General features: G+C 40.9%; 1 protein-coding gene across 2 annotated transcripts in view; it reads left to right on the top strand.

Moving 5' to 3' along the window:
• Positions 1 to 25,543, top strand: part of DNAH7 (dynein axonemal heavy chain 7) — a 918,640-nt gene that overhangs the window by 849,335 nt on the left and 43,762 nt on the right. For both annotated transcript variants that reach the window (XM_083153498.1, XM_083153497.1), the window contains 4 exons: positions 3,694 to 3,894; positions 4,871 to 5,032; positions 6,605 to 6,790; positions 15,114 to 15,251. In XM_083153498.1, coding sequence (XP_083009624.1) covers positions 3,694 to 3,894; positions 4,871 to 5,032; positions 6,605 to 6,790; positions 15,114 to 15,251 — 687 coding nt within the window. The remainder of the gene's footprint in view (positions 1 to 3,693; positions 3,895 to 4,870; positions 5,033 to 6,604; positions 6,791 to 15,113; positions 15,252 to 25,543) is intronic.

Genomic DNA, 25,543 nt, shown 5'->3' with positions numbered 1-25,543 from the left:
ATTTGTGTATATCAAACACTAACCTCACAATCAATGTGACAAGCTCGCAGCAGGGAGCAACAGATCAACAATAGTTATATTCCAATGAATCTGATAGGAATAATAGGAACAAATACACCACTTTTAGGACACATAGAGTCAAGTGTCAGATGTACAACATACATGAAAACATAATACAAGCCATAGTTCTTTGGAGAGGAAAAACAGTTCTTACATACCTCACTCGCTCAGTTTAGCAGCCAGATCAGGGTCCAGACTCCAGGTAATTAAACAGGAGTAGCTAGCCCGTTTATATGGAGATGGCTTAATGACGTCACTTCCCATGTGGGATTAAACAAAAAAATTAGAATAAAGGCACAAGCTTTAAGATTTATCAGGTGTCACGGGGTCTGTTATTTTGTCCCGCTTGTGCCTTTATTCTCATTTTTTTGTTTAATCCCACATGGGAAGTGACGTCATTAAGCCATCTCCATATAAACGGGCCAGCTACTCCTGTTTAATTACCTGGAGTCTGGACCCTGATCTGGCTGCTAAACTGAGCGAGTGAGGTATGTAAGAACTGTTTTTCCTCTCCAAAGAACTATGGCTTGTATTATGTTTTCATGTATGTTGTACATCTGACACTTGACTCTATGTGTCCTAAAAGTGGTGTATTTGTTCCTATTATTCCTATCAGATTCATTGGAATATAACTATTGTTGATCTGTTGCTCCCTGCTGCGAGCTTGTCACATTGATTGTGAGGTTAGTGTTTGATATACACAAATTACCAATGGGGATCCACATATAGGAGTTTGTTCTCTTTAAAGCATTTGTCCCTAATATTAATTCTGTCCAATGTTGCCTACTGATGGGTATAATACTTTATCTAGTGTTACTCATTGAGAAATGCCCATTCTGTACTACAGTTATACTTTCTAAATTTAACTCCACATTTATTGAACTCATATCCACACCAATTTATTCTTTATTCTATATCAGATTTCCCTGTTTGGTATATACCTATGGTTTACATTATTCATCATTATTTTAGGTCTATATGTACCACACCTAAGAGTAATCCTGAATTTCTTCAGGATATTACCCCATCTTTCATTCTTCATTTAGTATGGAAATTGGTATGTTAATATTCCATCTATTATTGGTAGTATTCCCTCTGTCCTATCTTGCTCCCTCCCTGACATATTGTATATGTTCAGTTTATGTTCTAGATGCTGACAGGCATAAGGATTGAGATCTGCTTAGGATCCACTCCCTCTCTCTCTAATGAAAGCTGTATCACACTTTGACTGAGAGACACTAAGTTACTTGTGGGTATGTACCTCTAAATAAACCCCCAACACTGACCATTTAGGTCTTTGCTATTTTGCAAAAATAATAAAAAATAATAACGCTTATTTCCACCACCCAGACGGTTACCCCTGAGGAAGTCGCGTTGGCGACGAAACGCGTTGGGTTTTGTGCTTGATTGACCGTTTTAGAATCCATGACTCCACACAGATGAATATATTGTTTTATTGTCATATTTTATTCATTTTATACATTAAATCTGTTGTATTGTGACCGAATTGTCACTTTTTGTTCTATCCGGTGGTGGATTTATTTCAAGAGGGCGCACTTTGTCCATTGTCTGATATATATATATATATATATATATATATATATATATATATATATATATATATATATATATATATATATATATATATATAGGAATCTTGAGACTGGGAATGCACACTCAAAAAATTCAATTACCAGAGAGCCAGGCTCATAAATGTTAACATACATACAGTATTAGAAAGCCAGCAACATCCGCTTTTACAAAAGTGTCAAAAAGTTTAATGGCATATTTAAAGTGCAATAAACAGACATAAAAACATCCGCAGGAAAGGGGTATACTTAGCATAGCAGCAAATAAGAATAGTCCACCAGGCCGATCCTGTAAGCAATCATACCGACAGCTTTTTCGGTGCTCAACGATGTACCTTCATCATGTTTATTGCACTTTAAATATGCCATTAAAAACTTTTTGACACTTTTGTAAAACCGGATGTTGCTGGCTTTCTAATACTGAATACATATATATATATATATATATATATATATAGCTACTATGGTGAAGGTATCAGCATGGGCATCCACGGGCATTTTGTCACCAACCTGGTCAGGATAAGTAACCCAGCTTTTATTATGCAATATATTGCCATGTGTTGAATTGAACTCTCACTTGAAAAAGAGACTTTTATAAATGTTTTTAAAGTTCATTCTACTGTTTGGTGTGCGGATTTCTTTTCTCCTCCATGGGAGAAATACAATGGATATAAGAAATTTATATGGGATCTAGCACCCACCCACTGCTGTAAACATAAGTGGTGTGCGGTTTTTCTCTTGCAATTTGTATATATATATATATATATATATATATATATATATATATATATATGTGCAAAAGAATAAGAGATAGCGCACAATGAGCAGTATATTCAGGTAAAATTTATAAAGTAATAGCAGCTCACGCACATATTAGGTAAAGGATAAACAGCTTGCCAGCATGTATACACAAGGAGCAACAGGTGGATGTCTCTTCTCAAACAGCGCTGAAGCCGCAAAGCCTCCGACGTCCCATCAAACAGACTCCCAGCGCCAAGTATGTCACAGCAGAAACACGCCCGACCAGTTTCGTCTCTTCTGGACTTCGTCAGGGGGGTCGAAGTCCAGAAGAGACGAAACCGGTCGGGCATGTTTCTGCTGTGACATACTTGGAGCTGGGAGTCTGTTTGATGGGACGTCGGAGGCTTTGCGGGTTCAGCGCTGTTTGAGAAGAGACATCCACCTGTTGCTCCTTGTGTATACATGCTGGCAAGCTGTTTATCTTTTACCTAATATGTACGTGAGCTGCTATTTCTTTATAAATTTTACCTGAATATACTGCTCATTGTGTGCTATCTCTTATTCTTTTGCATACAAAACTCTATCCGTGGGATCGGTTTATTGGAGAAGCTGCACCGTACTACTATTATGATTTGAAAACATCTCTAAGGACTAGCGCAGCCTGTCTGTTTTCATATATATATATATATATATATATATATATATATATATATGCAGTGGCGGCTCCTACCTTTTTGGGGGAGTACTGCGATGCAGGCGCCCCCCTATTGCCGCCACCACTGTCTCTCCTCTGGTCCCCTGCACCTGTCCTATGATGACAGGCGCCGGGACTGGCGCATGCGCAGTACAAACATCTGTACTGCGCATGCAGCCAGCTTCTATGGGCTGCTTCGGCAACAGCCTATAGAAGGAATCTTGGTCCCGGCGCCTGTACAATATAAATGACAGACACCGGGACCAGCGCATGCGCAGTACCGATATACTGTAGGTACTGTGCATGCACAATTGCAGATTTTGCATGGCAACCCGCAGCAAGGCGTCCCGGAGGGAGGGAACACCTCCCAATGGGACTGCCTCGGTGACTGGCAGGTCAGACTTCCAATAGGAAGTCACTGCCAGTCACAGTGAAGCCAGTGCAGTCTCACAGACTGCATCTGGCTTCACTACAGTGGCAGATGTTACCTGGGGGGGGGGGGGCTGCAGCCCATAGGTAAAAACCACCACTACATATATGTAATATTCATGACAATTTAAACTGAAATTGCAGTGTATATTTATATTTTAATTTTTGATCATTTCACAGGAATTGAATCCTGAGACTACGCACCCAGATTTTCGCCTCTGGCTTACAAGTTATCCATCACCGAACTTCCCTGTGTCTGTACTACAGAACGGAGTGAAAATGACTAATGAAGCACCCAAAGGCTTGCGTTCCAACATCATCCGTTCGTACCTGATGGATCCCATCTCTGATCCTGAATTTTTCAATAGCTGCAATAAACTTGTTAGTAATGTTTATCATATTTAAATCTCCATGCACTAAAACAAAACAGTTTTTGTTTCCTCTTTACTCCACTGTTCAAATACATATTATGCAGAGTTAACTACTACTACTAATAATAATAATTACTGTACATTGTTTAACTCACGTTATACTAGTCCGTTTAGAAAGCCCAAATCACTGTCTATGCCAATTAGCATTTTAGGTAAAAAGACATTTATTATTCTATATTTTTGTGAATTTTATTAGACATACCTAGATTTATTATTAGCATATTTATTATATGGCTCCACAAGAATTCTGTAACACCTTATGAGGGGGTAACAAGTCAATAAATGCCACATGTACAGCGAAGAATATTACCAACATATAAAGATAACTATAGTGCTCAATTAGTTATTTATGCAGAGGATACAGAAAGGGAGAGGGCCCTGCTCATTCAAGTTTATAATATACTAGATGTCTAGACATAAGGAGGGATAGGGGGAAACATAGGGATAGACATAGGGAAAGCACAGGATCAGCAATTAGAAGGAAGGGTGGTAGGCTTTAATACACATTTAAAGCATATTCAATTATATTTAAAGCCCGGGTATGTGACATCAACAATTACTTTAGTACACAGGTTCTCAAGCTCAGTCCTCAGGACCCCACACAGTGCATGTTTTGCAGGCCTCCTCACAGAATTGCAACTGAAATAATTAGTTCCACCTGTGGATCTTTTAAAATGTGTCAATGAGTAATGAATGCACCTGTACACCTGCCGGGTGACCTGGACAATTTGAACTGTGTGGGGTCCTGAGGACCGAGTTTCAGAACCCCTGCTTTAGTAACAATTACAGAATGCAATGAGACAAAGGAGAAAACATTTAACCACCACTGATAAATGTATATGGTATAGACATATGTTAAGTTGCTGCATTAAACAATGTTTATATAAAATAAACCTACTTATACTGTACTCATTTCTTTTACTTAGCCCGAGTTCAAGAAAATGCTATATGGTCTGTGCTTCTTCCATGCACTGGTTCAGGAAAGACGTAAATTTGGCCCCCTTGGATGGAATATTCCTTATGAGTTTAATGAGACAGACATGAGAATTAGTGTGCAACAGCTACAGATGTTTCTAAATCAATATGAAGTAAGAATAGGTGAAAATGTCAAGTTTGTTTGTGGTCTCTTTATTTTTAATACATTGGTATGCCATTCGAACATTGACAGATGCAACTGGCAAAAATCCTCTGTGCAGAAAGAAAGAATATGTCCTTGCCATCCACCTGAATTTCTCTGTGCTAATGTCAGCAGGTCGTACAAACAGAGCTCTGAATTCGCATCAGGAACAATAGTTATTCCATCCTTGCCCCCACTGCATACTGTATTTTTCCACCATTGGTCAGAATATGTTTTAGCTGCCATAATGCACATATACCCTCCATTGTCAGCAGGGCCGGCCTGGGACCAGAAATCGGCCCTGGCATTTTGAGCACACAGGCCCACCATAGGAGACAGGACCTTTGCGTGGTGAAAAAGGGGGCATGGCCTCATGGAAAGGAGGCGTGGCATCACAAAAAGGAGGCATTACACTGCTCATTACACATTATAGAACACACCATTATGCCCATTACACATTATGCCACACAACGTAATGCACATTTCAACTTTACACCACTCACTGCAATGCCCATTCCACCACTCACTGTAATGCTTATTCCACTTTATGCCGCACATTGTAACGCCCATTCCACAAAATGCCATAAAGCCCATTCCACAAAATGTTTCACACTGTGATGCCCATTGCACAAAATGCTGCACATCATGTTGCCCATTACTCAATATGCTGCACACAGTTTACTTATTACCATTACACACGCCAAATCTCCCCTCATGCATGAGAATGCATGTTTTGCATAAACATCCATTTGCAGCTTGCGTGAGGGGAGTAAATCATTTGATGGTTGGTGATCATTGAATGATTTCTACAGTGCTCGCAGGTGTAAGACACCTCTCTGGTGTCTTACATCTGCTATCGCCCTTTGTGGGAAGCGTGCGGGCAGATGACATCCGCTGATGTTAGCTGCCCACCCCTGCACCAGCATCATCGGGAAAATGACATGGGAATTTCCAGAATTTTCATGGGGATGCCCATGAAATGCTGGGTGTTCCTATGGGTGCTGCCCCCCTCACACTGCTAGGTGAGAACAGGATGGGGAGCAAATAGTTTGCCGCACCTGCTCACACCAAGAGTTTATGCGCATGCACAGTCGCTCACCATCCCTCCGCTGCGCGAACACGCAGGGGAGCGTGAAGACCTGAATAAGGTCCACAGTGTGGATCATTAATGTATGCAGGAAGCTATTGCTGCTACTTCTGTGTAAAAAAAAAACTAGTGTGTAAGTGGGTTTATGTGCATGGACAGACTAGTTAAACCAAGTAGTTCTTATCTGCCATCAAATCCTAGGTTCTATGTAAGTAGAAGCAATAGAAACTCAAATCTGACTGAGGGCCAAAGTATTTTGTGAAAACTGTACTACAGTATATGGAAATTCATGAAGACACAACGCACTCATGGGCCTTCCAAAATATCTTTAGTTATATTAGATTGAAAAATAACACAGTAAATAAAAGTGCATTACTGATCACACACTAACAGAAATGAATTTGGTATTATTTATACAATTTTGTCTGTACCTGTTGTCTACCTCTGATATTATAGGAGGTACCCTATGATGCTGTTCGATACATGACAGGAGAGTGTAATTATGGAGGAAGAGTAACTGATGATTGGGATCGACGTACACTTCGTAGCATTCTGAATAAATTTTACAACCCTGAGATTATTCAAAATAACAATTACAAGTTTGACTCAAGTGGCATTTACTATTCACCATCAGATGGAGACGTGAGTAGCCTTTTATCTTGTTATGTACTAGAGGTGGCAACAGACAGGGCTTTAGATGAAGCTGGTGGGACCGATGATTAGATTTTCAGAGAATTGCACCATGATGTGAGTTTTGTGGACGTGTCCCTCACTCTTCCTCGGCCACTCCCCCCATCATGCTGAGATGGCATACCTCCCAACATTCAGTCTGCAAAATCAGGATAAAATCCTGTGTGGTAATGGGTGTATGGCCTATTCAAAGGGTGCATGACTTTGTGCAGCTGCCATTATCACAAGCTATACCACTTTTTCATTTCTCTGAGCGTATATGTCCGTAGCCCCTATGTCTCCTGTGAATAGACATGTGCACAGTGTCTATTCACTGCTGCTCTGCGAAGAGACTCCCAACTGTCCCCTTACCAGGTGACACTACTGCATGCGGGTGGAACACTACCAAAAACAGGACCATCAAAGGAAAATTGGGGCAGTTGGGAGGTATGCCCTCAGCGTATAAATGATATTGTTAAATTATATGAAATTTTATTTTTTCAGTAACTGATATTAAAATGTTTCTTTGTAGATTATAAATGTTTTACTTTGTTTTGATTCGGATAATATTGATGTCACTGTCATTAACGCATAGAAATCTTGCACTTGCATTTTCTCATCTACTCAGTTCTGTGATGGGTACATTTTAGCAGAACTCCTTGCAGGGTTGTAATACCGGTGGTGAAGTTCCCATTAGGCACGTGTTTGGGTGGGGCACACTTAGATGCTAGTGCTGGTACTGCCTGCAATGTACCAGTAACTTCAAGATATTGCCCCCTTTCTTTACCATATAGATTGTAAACAGGCAGCATGTCGGGAGTGGTAGGGTCTGAGCACTCTAATGCTTACTGTGCATGCACAAACCTCTACTGTGCTGTGGAGTCTGGGCAGTAAAGCACTCAGACTCTACTGCGCATGCGTAGATCGACAGAAAAATGGCAACCACACCATTTTTAGACGATTTCTGCAGCACTCCTGTTGCTGCTCCAGGACTCAGGAGGGTAAGTATTATCAAATTGGGTGAAGTGGACTCCAGAGAGTAAATATTATTAAATTGGGTGAGGCATATGGAAGGAGAAGAACAAGCTATAGGAATTATATCACATCCATACGAGATGCCCCCACAGTTTGGACATAAAAGTGGGAACCTGTGAATTTGTTGGGATCGTGAACAGATCCATCTGTGGCTGGCCGATTGTTTTCACTATGTGGTGAAAAACTTTTTGCCTCAGGCTCGTACCTCCTAAAGTGAGTCTCTTTCTGGATAGGGGTTTGACCAGCTTGTTAAATTCTCCTGGAACAGTGGACAGGAGTATGGATCACTCCACTGCCCAGTTAAAAATGCCCACTGCCACTTGACAGAGGATGAGAGATGGGAGATCGATCAAGGACATAGTGGAATAAAAGAGGACAGGGCTAGTCTGGCAGTTCTCAACTCCAACAGGTTGATATGGACTGTCGACTCCCAAGTGGACCACTTACCACTTATCGGCTTGTCTTTGTGAAAGCTCCCCAGCTGACTAAGGAAGCATCAGAGGTGATGATGATATCTGGAGGAGGGAGTAGAAGGAATCTGGGGGAAGGCAGAGGCAGGGATGTCCAACTGAGAATCTTCTTGTGAACCTTAGGGGATAAGCAAATCTTGTTTGACCAGAAGAACCCCTGCCAGAAAGTTGGAAAGATCTCACATTTTTTAGAGTGCTAAACTCTGATATTAAATGCAAAAGGGAATGTTTCAGTGTGTAAATCTGTGTCTCCATCTGCTTACTTAAGGTATATATACAGTCAGGTCCATAAATATTGGGACATCAACACATTTCTCATATTTTGGGCTCTATTTACCACCACAATGGATTTGAAATGAACCAACCAATATTTGCTTTAACTGCAGACTTTCAGCTTTAATTTGAGGGTATTTACATCAAAAGATGAACGGTGTATGTTTCTATATGTGCTCCCACTTTTTTAAGGTACCAAAAGTAATGGGACAATTGACTCAAAAAGCTATTTCATGGACAGGTGTGGTCTATTTCCTCATTATTTTGTCATCATTTAAGCAGGAAAAAGGTCTGGAGTTGATTCCAGGTGTGACATTTGCATTTGGAATCTGTTGCTGTCACTATCAGTGAAGCAAGCCATCATTAGGCTGAAAAAATCAAAACAAATAGAGATAGTAACAAGAGACATGTGGCCAAATCAACTGTTGGGAAAGTTCTTACAAAGAAAGAACGCAACACCAAAAGACCCGGAAGACTACGGAAAACATCTTTGGTGGATGACAGAAGAATTACTTCCCTGGTGAATTACCCCTTCACAACAGTTGGCAAGATCAAGAAATCTCTCCAGGAGGTAGGTGTATATGTGTCAAAGTCAACAATCAAGAGACTTCACAAGAGTAAATATTGAGGATTCACCACAAGATGTAAATCATTGGTGAGCCTAAAAAACAGGAAGACCAGATTAGAGTTTGCCAAACAACATCTAAAAAAGCCTTTACAGTTCTGGAACAACATCTTATGGACAGATAATACAAAGATCAACTTGTACCAGAGTGATGGAGAAGGAAAGGAACTGCTCATGATCCAAAACATACCACCTTGTCAGTAAAACATGGTGGTGGTAGTGTCATGGCGTGGGCATGTATGGCTGCCAAGTGAACTGATTCCCTTGTATTTATTAATAATGTCACTGCTGACAAAACCAGCAGGATGAATTCTGAAGTGTTTCTGGCAATATTATATGCTCAAATTCAGTCAAATGCTTCAGAACTCATTGGATGGTGCTTCACAGTGCAGATGGACAATGATCCAAAGCATACTGCAAAAGTAACCAAAGACTTTTTTAAGTCAAATAAGTGGAATGTTATGCAATTGCCAAGTCAATCATCTGACCTGGTTCCGCCTCCGTCTGGTCACCTTACCCCGCTGTTTTTGTCCCTGCCTGCAGCTTTGCAATAAAAGAGACAGTCGAGCAGAGTGCTGTAAACCCGGCTGTCTATCTTGTCTATTCCCTCTACCCCCCCCCCCCCGCGACTCTGCAGCACTGCGCGGCTAGTGACTTATATAGTGCATCAGATTCCGCTACAGTGTCTTATATAGCGCAGCAGATTCCGTTACAGCGACTTATATAGTGCAGCAGATTCCGTTGCAGTGGGGCAGATGTATTAAGCCTTAACAAGAGATAAATTCAAGTGTGATAAGGAGAGATAAACGGGGAAACAATTGGGCATTACACTACTTACCGTATATACTCGAGTATAAGTCGACCCGAATATAAGCCGAGGCACCTAATTTTACAACAAAAAAACTGGGAAAACTTATTGACTCAAGTAGGACCCTCATTCGAGTATAAGCTGCGGGGAGCTTTTTCAGCTTAAAAAATGTTCTGAAAAAGTAGGCTTATACTCAAGTATATATGGTAGTCTACTAGAGCATATACTGCTGCCTCGGGGCCAGGTCTCTGCTGGAGAAGGATCTCATATTTGTCTGGCTGCTTGTCTTGAAAAAGGTCTGAGATTCAGACCGAAACGTTGACCAAGTTCAATATTTTAATGGCCATGCTAAAACTGTTGCCGGGCATGCTGAGATGTGTAGTTCAACAACAGCTGGAGGCCCAGAGGTTCCCCATCCCTGATCTATATAGATATATCGATAGATAGATAGATAGATAGATAGATAGATAGACAATACTTATTTTGCACTTGGCAAAAAAGAGACAGCACGCCACGTTTAGTAATAAACAATTGCTGTTTTAAAAAAAATTAGGCAGTGATACATTATATGAGACCAAGGGCCTTATTCTGGTTGGCTTAGAGAGGTCTCAGCCAATCAATGGCTTGCTAGTCATCTCTATGGGCGTTTTTTTTCTCCAAGTTATCTGTTTCTCCCGGCTTGCGGCGCTGCGCGGCAGCCAGTGTCATGTCATCAAGTTCTCCCTGCTCGCCTCCCGCTGTCACCCCACCGCAACACAGCTTCCTCCAGCCCGGCGCCATATGCAGCCTCCCCCTGCTTGGCTCTCTATAGCTGGCATCCCCCGCCCGCTGCTGTCCCCCGCACGGCTCCGGGGCTGGGCTGCACATAAGATTTGGCAAATCTTATGTGCAGCCCGTACGACCTCCCGACCCCGATCCGATGCGCACGGGACCGCGCATCAGATCGGAGGGGATGTCTACAAGTGCGATTTGGGCCGATTTCACTGCCCGATTCATCCGAATCGGGTGAAATCGTTCCCATATTGCATAGTGTATGGGGGCCTTTAGAGTCATACTTGATGCCATAATGTATTTGGCAGATAATAATTTAGCTTTGCGTGGCCACAGAAAAGATGGTAAATTTCTTAGTTATGTGAAGCGGCTATCCAAGCATGTGCCAATCGTAAAATTTCACTTAGAGAAACATCAGAAGAACCAATTCAGTTATTTGTCTCCTGAGATACAAAATTAGTTCATCAACTTACTTGGAAGTGAAGTGAGGAACATAAATCTGAAGAAAATAAAAACAGCAAAATACTATGCAGTGCTATTTGGCAGTACGCCGGATATATCCCACACTGACCAACTGTCTCAAATAATTTGTTATGTTCACTGTACTGAAGATGGCACCTGTGAAATTCTTGAAAGCTTTATAGATTTCATAGCCACCACTGCGAAGACTGGGGAAGACCTTGCAGGAAAAAAAAATATTAAATTGAAAAATATGGGCTGGACATCATGAACTGTCATGGTCAGGGATACGACAATGGCAGCAACATGGCAGGAGCCTACAGGGGTGTGCAAGCAAGAATCAGAAACATGAATAACCTAGCTACCTTCGTTCCTTGCTCAGCTCGCACATTAAACCTGGTTGGAACACATGCAGCGGCTGTTTCACCTATGATGTCAGATTTTTTTTGTACAGTGCAGAGGCTATTTGTGTTTTTTTCTTCCTCACCTAATAGATGAAGTCTGCTTAAAGAGCATGTATCCATCACTGTTAAGGCTCAGAGCAATACAAGGTGGTCGAGTCGTGCCCAAGCTGTACATGCACTTTGTAAGGAGTTTACGGGCATCATTGCTGCTTGTGAGGAAATCAGAAACAGCAATTAATTTTCTCTAGAAGCAACATCAGAGGCAAGAGGTCCTGGTGGTGTGGAACAAAATATTGAATACTATAGATAGGATAAATAAGGTTAATCAAAGGCAGGATATTTCGGTGGATGAGTGTTCATCACACTTGCATGGACTGCCCGCTACAATACAGGCAATGCATGACAAAACCAGCATTGATGGATAGCTGGTTGAAGCAGAGAAGATATGAGACCAAACTGGTCTGCCAGCCACATTTTCTACGAAAAGAATCTACAAAAGAAAAAAACACTTTGATGAATCCTCATCAGAACAACAGGATGACCCAGAGCCTACTGAAAGGGAGTCTCTAAGAAGGTAAATTCTTGAAATCATGGATGTTATTTTAAGCCAGTTGAATTGAAGATTTTCAGGTACTGTATGCAGTCTGTGTCCAAGACATTTGCTTTTTTACATGGAGCCAAAATTGCTTCACTGACAAAAGAAGAGCTAAAACAGAAGGCACAACAGTTTTGTGAAAAGTATAAAAAATACGTTGATTCTGAAGAGCTGCTAAGTGAACTAGAAGCTTTCCAGAGGAAAGGTTGTGTTTCCAAATCTCCACTCTCTAACTCCACTCCAGCTCCTTCAAAATATATATCAACACAAACTCCAGGATTCTTTCAACAATATCACTAACAGGTAAGGTGAGAAATATACGAATAGCAGTAAAGTAGCTACATGTGAGCATTCGTACATGTGAGTGTTCTTTTAGCAAGTTAAAAATGATAAAGAACTATCTCCGAACAACCACTGGACAAGACCGCTTATCCAACTTAAGCATCCTCTCAATTGAACATGAGACTGCTGAAACAATAAATATGTTGGCATAATATGTATATCCATGTGTTGACCACTGTTTTAAGGGACTGGAGACTCGGAGTAAATATTTAAAAGATTAAGTGCATTTAACTTTAAGGGGCCTACACACGTAGAGATTTTCTGAGCATTCTGAGTGATGCTAGATCACACAGCAATGAGTCAGTGCTGTATGCTGAGCAATCTGTCTGGAGAGAACCGTGTCCGTAACAGATTAATATCCAGCATGCTGAATATTAATCGCTGAGCGATAGCGATGCACATCGCTATGGCACCTACACACACACACAGCGATGTACAGGCATTTTCTAAGTGATATAGTCAGCTCGCTAACATGCCCCTAAATTGCTATATGTTTAGACCCGTTTAGAGTGTATGGTTACAAATTTTCACAACTTATTATATTACTGTATCTTGGAAAGATTTAGAGATTTTGCTTTGATGGGGTTCTTTGTGATTTAGCTTTTTTTTTTTAAATGTTATAAACAACTGTTCACACATTGTGTTGAGCCCATTTATACTACACACCTCACTGTTGTTTTTGTATTTCTTGTTACTGCACCTTACTGTTTTATTGTACTTCTGCATAATAAAAAAAATAATGGACGGTACTTGTGTATTATCACGGAGCCCCCGATTTCCATCGCAGGGCATTGTACAACCACAAAATCGCGTCGCATCGCATGCCATATGATCGCATGCGATGTGATGAGACGCGATTATACCCGATTTTTAATTGTACAGGCACCCAGATGCCTGATTCCTATGTTAAATGCCCCCCCAGACCCGATTTTAGATTGTACACCCACCCTGATGGGTAATGACTATGTTCAAATGCCCCCCATTGTTAACGCCACCCCACTATCAACGCCAACCCGAAGTGTGGCGAGCGCAGCGAGCCCACGAGGGGCGGCTGTACGCGTCCTCCAACCTTTTCATACCCCCACTATCCACATCGGCGTGGAGTTGACTTTATATAGTGTGGCGAGCGCAGCGAGCCACCGTGCCCGAAGCGTGGCGAGCGCAGCGAGCCCCGGGAGGGGACGCTTAATACTTGTGAAGTAATGCGCGTCCGCTTGCCACGCTTCGGGCTCGGTGGCACTCTGCGCTCGCCACACTATATAAAATCAACTCCACGCCGACGTGTATAGTGGGGGTATGAAAAGGTCGGAGGACGCGTACCGCCACCCCTTGCGGGCTCGCTGCGCTAGCTAAGCTTTGGGTTGGCGTTGATAGTGGGGTGGCGTTAACAATGGAGGGGGGCATTTAACATTGTCATCACCCATCAGGGTGGGGATACAATTAAAAATCGGGTCTGGGGGGGCATTTAACTTGAAATCGCATGCCAATATAATGGCATGCGATGCGACGCGATATTAAAATTGTACACTCATCCCAGGGAAAGGCTCAAATCGGGTCCATCGCATACCATAATTAGTGGTATGCAATGCGACACAACGGGCGCCGTGACAATACACAAGTACCGAATGGACCCTTTCATCCATTTAGAATTTTTTAAGTTTTTCTTTTCAAATGTAACATGCCAACACATGCTAGCCACGCCCCCAATTCATTACTGGGGGTGGGGGGGGGGCATGAAATATGCCCTTGCTCTGGGCACCATGGCACCTAGTTACACCACTGATGAAACCCAGAGTCTGGCGATGTCTATGCATTCCAGACTTCAGGCTGTAATTGACTGCACAGGATTTGCAACAAAGTATTAAAAAGTGAAAGTTTGATTTAGGATTGTTTAGTTTGTCCCATTACTTTTGGTCCCTTAAGTGGGAGGCACATATACAAGCCATTGTAATTCCTACACCGTTCATCTGATTTGGATTTAAATACCCTCAAATTAAAGCTGAAATTCTGAAGTTAAAGTACATCTTTGTGATATCACTTTTAATGTACAGTAGCATCCATAAATAATTCTCTCTCCATTATATGGTTAAAGTAAAACATACTGCTGTAAACTTTATTCTGTTAAAGAAAAGGATAAAAATATTATTTAGTCATATTTTGTTTTATATTCAACTTTACAATGCTCATTACCCACTTCATGATTCAATTACCACAGCATGGTGATCCCATTACTTTATAAAAAAAAAAAATATGCATTGGTTACACAAATTGTCATACTTTTTATGTAGATGTACTGTACCCCAGGATGTCCCCATCTTGCAATAAATTTGTTAAAATCTAGATTTACATTTGGAATCTACATTCATCAATTAAGGGGCCAATACTTCTGTTAATTGGGGGCAATTCTCAAAGATGATAAGGTGAATGTGGTTTTTAAGGCTATATTATACACATGAATATAAATGAACATTAAAGCGCCGACCAATTATAAACAGAATATTTTCATTATTACAGTACAATCACTATATTGAGTATACAAAGACCCTTCCACTGAACTCTTCTCCGGAGATTTTTGGGATGAATGCTAATGCTGATATAACCAAGGATCAATCAGAAACACAGCAGCTATTTGACAGTATCCTTCTAACGCAGGTATGCCACAGAACATAAGAATCAATACCATTCTAAAACTGCATTTCTCAACAATCTATTTCTATATACGTACAGTATTTGGATTTTAGGTTTGTGAAAATATATGTGCATTGCTTTTTCTACTTTGCACAATATCTCCTCTATTGTCATGTTGAAAGTACCAAAACACCTACAGATGGAGCCCCTCTCAACTTTGTTCCCCAGGTCGAAGCTCACCATGGCTATCCAATTGTTCTCAGCAGCAATACAATACATATAACAATACAGTAGGGGATTAGCAGAGTAATCATATTACTCATTTAATACTATTAAAGGGCTAGATGAGGAGGGCTCCATTTGTACCTGGTTCCATTTGTACCTGGTACTTTGATCAATGAACTTGCTCCCATGTGTATTTGCCACTGCTCTTGCTGATTTATGTTGTGCTCTGTGAGGAGTACCTAAGGAGGACACCCCTAATTTAGGACTAATTTAGGCCCTCATTCTGGTTGGGATGTAACGCTGCGAATTCGCAAGAGTGTCCGATGTTGAGGATATGCGCATATGCCAATATGCACATGTGCAGGTCTTCTCTGCAGATGCCCTCGGAGATTTGCATAGTCTCCGAGGCGCTCATATTGGGTGCGTTTGCATGGGTACACCCAGCATTTTCTGGGCTTACCCACATAAATGCTGGGTACACCCGAGAAAATGCTGGGCATCCCCATGCGAATGGGGTCGGGATCCTGCCTTCCGTTGAGGGGCAGCTCTGCCCATCCTGTTCACAGAGGATGGCGCCACAAATGCCCTCGGAGACTTAGGTCACCAGAGAGTGACTTAGATTAGTGAGCGCTTCTGAAATCATTCGATGGTTGGCAACCATTGAATGATTTCGGGTCCTCATGCAAGGATGCGAATGGATGTTTATTCACAACATCCATTCGCATGCCTGCAGGGACATTCAGAGGGCAGTGCGGGACAGGTATTCATGCGGGCGGTGGGTGGCTTTATTTGGCCTGCAAAGCAGCCAAAAACCGCTGCTTTTCGAGTCAACCAGATTGAGAAGTGAATTGTCTCTATTTGTCAAAAGCAGTGTGAGTGTTATATTTATGATATACCAAATCACATGTAATAACAGTTTTAAATTAGAAAAATGTTATAATTTTGAAAATAACATATTGTCCCTTATTTTGCTTTTCCTCAGACTGATAACAGTGTAAGTAACATTTATTGGCGACTTCTTATACTGTACATCTTTACATGTATTTGGGATATTTTCCTTTATAATAGTTTCCCTTTCAATTTATTGTGTCAAGAGGTTTCTATCATCTTAGAAATGTATCTGTTTGTATTGAAATATATATTTATTAACAGAAAATGGTAATAAAACAGCCCCCTCCTACCAACATGCAAAACCTTACAGTTATTGCTGCAATCAACATACATTGGTGGGTTTCCTTGCAGATAGTGTAGGCTAAAAGGGTATTCACACAGAACACTAGCTAGGAGATTTTCCCTAAGCGATTTTTCTTAGCCAAAATCGCGATGCTACTGCCGTAGATAAGCCAGCTTGCCTTCCCCAGTATCAGCCCGCGTCTACATTCATGTAGACACTACAGCATCTGCTCAAAATATTCTTGCCCATCTATTTGGACGGGCGATAGCAACACTGCGGGGCCGCACAACGCTATCGCTTGCTGTGTACACACGGGGCGATTCAGGGAAACCTACGTTTTTTAAAAGATGTAGAAGAATCGCCCTGTGTGTACACCCCTTTAGTCCAGAGTGGAAGAAAAACCCTATCTGGCATTTTTCTGCAAGCGCCTTCCTGCATGGAAGGTTTCTTGAGCTTCCTTTAAGACACTTGCAGTAGGGTTTAAGTCTGACAGGTATAAGACCCCTGTCTTTTTTATCATTACAAACAATAATAGGAAAAGTAATATTTCTCTATGGACTTAATCATATCTGTATACTGGATTTTGATGTATTACAGACACATTACATATATCTTGCTCTCTTGAATACTTGAGCTACATTTAGGCTGCCAACTGTATAGGCCTGTAACACACATACACATATATATATATATATATATATATTATATATGAAAGAGAAGTGGGGTTTCATAGGGTGCTGAGATAGTGAAATAACTTGAATTCATATACAATATTTAATACATAAAACAGATAAAAATGTATAGTAACATAAAAATCACCCCTTAGGGTGTTACAGATATACACAAAATTTTACATCTGCATGATAAGTCAGTACAGTAAAAGATCTGGTGGATTGATAGATTCAGTCAGAATGGGAAAGCCCAACGCGTTTTGTCAAAGCCATGACTTCATCAGGGGCAACAGTATAACCGATATGACTGTAAATCGTAATAAGTAATAAGTAAAGATTTAAAAAAAAAAAAAAAGAGTTTAAAAAAAGAAAAGAAATTATTTCATGTTTGAATATACAGCATGAGCACAGGAACAGGTTGAAAATGGAGGAGAGGAAGAAGACAAAAATGAACATATCACTATTAGACCCTTGGTGAGCAAAATTATCAGTTGGTGGTAAAGTGGAAGCCAATTAGGAGCATAAAGCATATAGAAACACATACCTATAGGTTTATCCAAAAATGACCACCAGAAAAGTTTTTTCAATACAATCCAGATATGGGGTGTCCACAATAGCAATATATGAATTAACATATGGTAAGGATTTACATTTTTACATCTAACATGTGTATACATCACTTTTAGACCAGATTCTTTTACATACCACAAATGTGATTCTCTTAAAAAAATGCTGTGTAGGCTCAGCGGAATGAGACCCACAACATCTATTAATAGAATCAAGGCTACATTTAACTCCATTGCAAATTACAGACAGATACAAATGTCTTGGGATATACTCCTAACAATAGGCTAATCATGAAAGTTTAGCAGAAAAAAGATAAGTCTTACTGTCCCACCCGATTACTGCGGTGTGTAGATGAAGGACTTTTAGCAGTACCTAGGATCTCCCATAATTCATCTGGGGGTTGAGCTTTAAGCCATTCAGCTCCGACTTTATGGAACTCACTTCCCTGCACAGTTCAAGAGACGCCCACTCTAGAATGCTTCAAAAACAGACTCAAGCGTTTCCTTCAGTCCCTTAAGTATTGTTTATGAAAAGCTTTTCTGTACTGTATTACATTCATTCTATCTGTTAAGCGCCTTGAGTCATATTGGAGAAAGAGCGCTATATAAATAAAACTGTTATTATTATTAAAGCATAAACAAATCTAACTTAAAGTCCGTACTTACAGTGAGTTCAAAGAGGATGTGCCTATAGCATGGATCCACCACAGGGAATGAGTGGATGGATGCCTGTGCTCCCTATTATAGTGCAGGGGAGATGACGTCACTTCCTGAAGTGTTATTACTAATAAAGTGGAAAAAAAACGTATTTATATAACTAATCATCGCACCATAAATGAGGGTTAGAACCCTCCTGGTAGCGCCAGGTAAATAAATAAATAAATAAATAAAGAATGTGATATAAGTGATTATACAATAAAAAGTTTATAGGTGGAAAGCATGTTGAACACGCAATGCATTCCACCTGGGGGCCATGTTTTTCTGGGGATGCACCATCATTACATTCGCTGGTGGAACGCATATTCAATTCGCCATGCGTTCCACCTGGGGGCCATCTTCTTCTGGGGGAGCATCATTCTACACAACCAGACCTCTGGAAGAGACAACTTCAAAAAGTGCACATTTATTACCCTATATGTGATTATAACTATATATAAATGGATAAAACAATTATCCGGAAGCCATTTTATCGGTTGAACGCATATCTGCATTCCAGACTACCAAAGGTGTATAAAGAAGTGGAGCGCCACCTATGTCCCACTATATACAGATGGAGTGGGTCTCTTCCTTGCAGGGGATGGCGACGCCTGCCGCCATCCCCCGCCACTCGCCATCTGTATCTGCGAAAGGGGACGTGCGCGCATGAGATGCGCGCGTCTCCTTTCGCACAGTTCCCTCGGGTTCCCTGCCGGCTTGTTGCCGGTCACCCGGGGTCCCCACCGCCTCCCCGCACCCCCCTAACCCTGTCCGTCTCCCTGAAGCGGAGACGGGCAGGGTTCCCGTCGCCCGGAAACTGAGACGCGCATGCGCGTCTCAGTCAGATGGGTGCCGGGCTGCTGGCGGATCGCCAACAGTGACATTCTGGCGATTCGCCAGCAAGAGGGAGCTCGGCTCCATCTGTATATGGTGCAGAATTTCAATAATGATAATGTGACCTATTTTACAAATTAATTGATCATTAAATAGGCTAAAGAACTATCTTTATGTCTAAACTTCAATTATTACGAAAATAAAAAATTGTTGACTGAATGATAAAGACGGAAAAAAAAGGGGGGATCAGGAAAGAGCAAGAATTATAGAAAAGCTACAGATGGAGCCGGGCTGGTCTTTGCAGGGGATGGTGGCAGAATCGCCAGCCGCCATCCGCCACAGCCACCATCTGTATCTGCAAAAGGGGACGAGCATGCATGAGTTGCGTGTGCTTCCCCCGGGTCCCCGCCGGCTTGCCGGCAGTCACCCGGGGTCCCCACCACCTCCTCGCTCCCCCCCCCCCGCCATCTCCCCTAACCCTGTCCGTCTCCCTGAAGCGGATATGGACAGGGTTCCCGTCGCCCCGCCCCCGGAAACTGAGACGCGCGTGCATCTCAGTCAGATGGAGCACCTCGCTGCTGGCGGATCGCCAGAGGAGACAGTCTGGCGATTCGCCAGCAAGAGGGAGCCCGGCTCCATCTGTACTACATCAATTCCTTCATCTATATATATATATATATATATATATATATATATAAAACATACAAAGATGGTCAGGAATTGCGCTAGATATGGTTTTTCAACCAGCTGCACCTCTGGAGCGACTCTCCTGTTAGTGAGAGACAAAAGTAGAATGCACAGAAGGGGGGGTGTCCAGAGTGCGCTCAAGTGATACCACTTAGCCACAGAGCTTGACTAAAAGTCCCAATTCAATGTGATCCTGGAGTCACTTGTATTCAAACGGAATGTTCATGAACTTCATAAATGAAACCGAAGACCTCGAGTATAAAAACCAATTCTTTATTGGAAGCCCAACGCGTTTCGTCTACACGACTTCATCAGGGGCATGGCTAAAAAGTGGTAAAAAGAGGGGGGATGTTGGCACAAACTTAGCACAAATCAAATCCATATTGGATACATACAGAATTTTACATACATAATTAGTACATACCATGGCCTAATACAGGCCAGAAATCCAGAGAGTATAGGCAGTAATGGACAATTTTCCTTTTACACGTATAGTCAGTTAAAATCTGCAATAATGCATTTAAACATCAAATCACTTTCAATATTAATGTAATTCATTAGAAAAAAGAGATAAGGAGCAAGCAATGAACAATAAATCAAAAAACATACCCGAATAGGTAGAAACGAAAAATAATGATAACCAAGGATGAAAATCCAAGACCAGGTATTCACAAGACACTTCCTTCAAAGGTCAATACAAGAAAAGCTGTATGTAGCCTATAGATGGTAAATAATAATCCATCAGTCTCAGAAGCAGCTATGCTTTCAACAAAACCTCTTTGTAAATAAATTATATAATTATATAAATAGAGGAATAACCGTACATACCCAGTACATGAGATCCAGAGAATAGGGAAAAAAGAAACCTACAGGTTTGGAGGTAGGGATTTCCGTTCACTCAATCATTTAAAAATAGTAGTAAAAATCCTACAAAGCATAATATTGCATTAGTAATTTCCCATAATCCATCAGAGGAAAATTATAGAGGAGGTGAAACAGAGCTAAGGGGTGGAGTCATTGGAGATGGTAATTTAGTATGGAATCAACTAAAAAAGGTGTCCCAATATAGGTAAAAAGAGGGTAAATATGTCATTGACAATGGCATGTCTCCATAAGTCTTAGCATGTCTCCATAGTGAAAGATTCTTAACCAACCCATGGAATCAGGATTAATTCAATACATTTCAGACAGGAGGGTCATAACATCACCAGAGAATAACACCAGAAAATATGGAACATATAGAACAAATGCAATGTGCTATCCGAACAGTTTCAAATTGCCCCAAATCAAGGAGAAGTGTAATAGTACAGAAAATACACATATGTACCCAAATCAAGGAGGAGTGTAAATCTCCCAATAGTACAGAAAATACACATATGCACCCAAAGAGTTTTGGTACTTACCGCAGTAGAGGAGTGTAGATGCTTACTCCACTGCAGCTAGGGTGTAATGAGAGAGCTGATGCTGCCTTCTTATATAGGGGAGGGATAATAGTCCCATATCCGGTTTGGGGCTATCAATTCAGAGCTTGTTATAAGTTATAAGTTAAAACAAGGCGCTATAAAGCTGGGTAGATAAGGGAAACCTTCTATGGGATTTAGTCTACATAAAGAAATGGACTAGTCCCATGAAAATAGAGACAAAGTGAGGTGAATAGGGTATATGACAATTGCCCTTAATTAATGTGGTGGTGCGACCAAATTGACTCGGTAAATAGGAAACAATTTGGGTGCATATTTACAGTAATCCCAATACAATCTTTAAAAGAGAGTTCATATAATCACATTCACAGTAATCCCAGTACAATCTTTAAATGAGAGTTCATATAATCAAAAAAGAAATTGGGTATAACTTAACGGTATGACATAAAATCCAAGAAAGGTAAGAGAACATATATATATATATATATATACATATATATATATATATATATATATATATATATATATATATATATATATAGGCATATTCACAATGATCCCTATTGTGGAAAAAATATACAACTTTTAAAAGAATTTATATTGAGTATAGCATCCCCTCAAGTATAGCATATAATCCAGAATGAATAAATATGTGTAAACGTGATTACTTATCGGAACTACAAGAAAGAAACAATGTCGATTATTCTCGTTTAACCCCTCTGGAATAAGGGTATTGAGGGTGTAAATCCAGTAACTTTCCCTTTTCGTCAGCTGGAGCTCCCTATCCCCTCCTCTTGGGTTAGCTTTAATGTGTTCCAAAACTGTAAAAGAGAAATTACTTTTTTCCATGTTTAGTCGAAAAATGTCTCGACAAGCTGTGTAGGAGGAACTTGTTTTTTATATTACGCAAATGTTCCTGGATTCTAATCTTCAGGATTCGTTTCGTTTTACCCACGTAGGCTAGTCCACAGCCACACGTGATTCTGTATACTACGTAATTTGTGAGGCAGGTACAACTTGACCCTAATTTATAGGTATAATTAGAGGGGAGTTTGAAACTGAAGGAATTCTTTTCCATGTACTTACAGCACATGCATTTATTGCATGGAATACATCGGTTAGATAGACTCAAAAAGGTATTCTTGGGTGCAATGGTGTTAGGTGTCTTCAGTTTACTGGGGGCCAAGATATTTTTCAGATTATTGGCCTTTCTGAAGATCAATGCAGGTTTAACTGGTAAGGTAGGTCCTAGTACTGGGTCCTGGAGTAATATGTACCAGTGTTTTTCTAGTATTTTTCTCACTTGATGGTTCTCTCGGATAAACTGAGTAACAAATGGACGAGATTTTCCAAAACCCTGATCTTCCCTGGGTCTATTCTTAGTTCCCAGTAGAAGATTCGATCTTTCCTTCTCTAATGCCTTGGATCGTGCTTCTTCGATTTTAACAGGGTCATATCCTCTTTCCAAAAAACGTTCTTCCAGAATGGTGGACTGGGACTTGAAGTCTTCCACTTTGCTACAATTACGCCTCAAACGTAGAAATTGGGCGTACGGCACACTATCCTTCCATCTAGGAAGGTGACAGCTTGTTTGGGGAATGAAGCTATTTGCGTCCACTTCTTTAAAATAGGTCTTCGTAGTGATGGTTTGTCCTGCATTTCCCTGAAGTACTAGGTCCAAATAATCGATTTTCATGGGGTCCATTTTGAACGTGAATTTTAAGCCCAGATGGTTATTGTGAAGATGGTCCACAAACTTCTCAATCTCTAAGGGGTCACCGTACCAGATAACAAGCATGTCATCAATGTAGCGTTGATAAAAAGCAATCTTAGAGAAGAATTCAGACTGGTATACATATTGCTCCTCCCATACAGCCATGACCAAGTTCGCGTAAGAGGGCGCGAACTTAGTACCCATGGCTGTGCCGTGTGTTTGGAGGTAATAATTACCATTAAATTCGAAGTAATTATGTGTTAAAATATACTGTATACTTCCAAGAATAAAGTCAGCCATACCCTTCGAGATGGTAGGATCTCCAGATAGGATTGTTTTAATTGCTTCTATGCCACCCAGATGGGGGATGGATGAATAGAGTGCCTGTACATCTATGGTGACCCAGTACATGTTGTCTAGCCAGACAAAATCTTTAAGTTTGATGAGGACACTTGTGGAATCTTTGAGATGGGAACGATTCTTCAGGACCAATGGCTGAAGTTTGGAGTCAACAAAATGGGACAGATTTGATGAGATCGATTGAACCCCTGCAACCATGGGTCTGCCTGGAGGGGAATTTTTACTCTTATGAATCTTTGGTAGATGATAGAACAATGGAGTAAGCGGAAACTTGATATATAAGTAATCAAACTCTTTTTTGTTGATGATCTGTTCCTTAAGAGCTGTGGACAGAAGCTTGAGTAATTCTTCTTGGAAGGCTTCGGTGGGGTTTTCCTTCAGCACTGTATACGTGACACCGTCATGTAGAATTCTGTTCGCTTCAGTAATGTAAGCCTCTTTTGATTGTAAGACCACAGCACCTCCTTTGTCTGCGCCTTTCAGGATGATCTCGTCATCTTTACAGAAATTTTTCATAGTCTTTAACTCCTGAGGTTTCAAATTACTGTTGTAACGTAGTTTCAATTCTTTCATCTTTTTGAAATCCTCATTGACTGATTCATAGAAAACTTCTAAAAAACTTCCCCGTGACTCTACTGGATAAAATTTCGACTTGACAGAAAAAGGGCTGGGTATCACATCTGTATGGTCATTCACTATTGGGTTTTTCAAAAAATGCCTTTGTAAAGTCAGGTGTCGAATATATTTGTTTAAATCGATATACAAATCGAATTTATTAACATGACTATCTGGGGCAAATTTGAAACCCTTTTCTAGTAGTGAGATTTGTGATGGTTGTAACTCCCTCTTAGAGAGGTTAACAACCCCTGTTTCGGAAGCTGGGATGACAATAGCCCTCTGCTCCGTTTTGGGCTTTGTTCTTCCTCCTCTTCTCCATGCAGGCTTCGCTTCCTCCCTTGTGGGGAGTCTAGACGGGTGTGAAGTTCCTCTCTCCTGTGAATGAAAGGGCGCGTCGCGCCCCTCTTTTCCTCTAAAAAATTTAATGAGGTGGTCTTCCGGTTATCAGGTGAGGGAGATCTCAAAACCTCATAGCGGTTTCTGACAGACGGGTATCTTTTTCTAAAATTACTCTGGGATGATGGAATTCTGTTCCGATATCTCGTGGTGTCTATTCTAGATCTCTCAGGTGCGTGAGACGCATGCGCATCTCAGTCAGATGGAGCACCTCGCTGCTGGCGGATCGCCAGAGGAGACAGTCTGGCAATTCGCCAGCAAGAGGGAGCCCGGCTCCATCTGTACTACATCAATTCCTTCATTAAGGCCCCTTGGTGTTAAATAATCTAGAGTGTAGATCCAGAAGATTTTTTCTCTTGATCAGCTCCTGTCCTCTATTGCCACCTCTGGGATTTAATTAAATTTTCTCTAGTATTGTGAATGAAAAGTTGAACTTAGTAACAGTAGGATTATGTTTCTCCAAAAAATGCCTTGGAAGGCTATGTATTTTAACTTATTTTTTATATTTCACATGTATATATATAGATATATATAGATATATATATATATATCTATATATATATATCTATATATATATATATATATATATATATATATATATACAAACAAAATAGAGGAGAAGGGCGCCCAATAGTGCAATATCGTCTGTTTTATTTAAATGAATTTTTTTTTAAACTTTAAAGTACATCAAGCGTACAACAGCATTCGTCAGCGGTGGACTTCAAAACCACCTGGCATACAATGTAATCCACACTGGCAAGCTGCAACAACTGTGGCTGGAGAGAGACTCTCTCAGTGCACTCACAGTTCCCCTGCTACACACTGGATGTGTGCAGGGATGCATTCACCACACAGCATGGCTTTCGGGATCGCCGCTCTCTCTTCCGCTTCCACAACCAATTGCGTCAGTCTGGCCACCTGACCATATATATATATATATATATATATATATAT

Source organism: Crinia signifera, chromosome 7 (genome assembly GCF_055691185.1).
Source record: "Crinia signifera chromosome 7, ASM5569118v1, whole genome shotgun sequence".
In the NCBI taxonomy this organism is placed as follows: Eukaryota; Metazoa; Chordata; class Amphibia; order Anura; family Myobatrachidae; genus Crinia; species Crinia signifera.
This window is presented reverse-complemented; position numbering and strand designations above follow the sequence as displayed.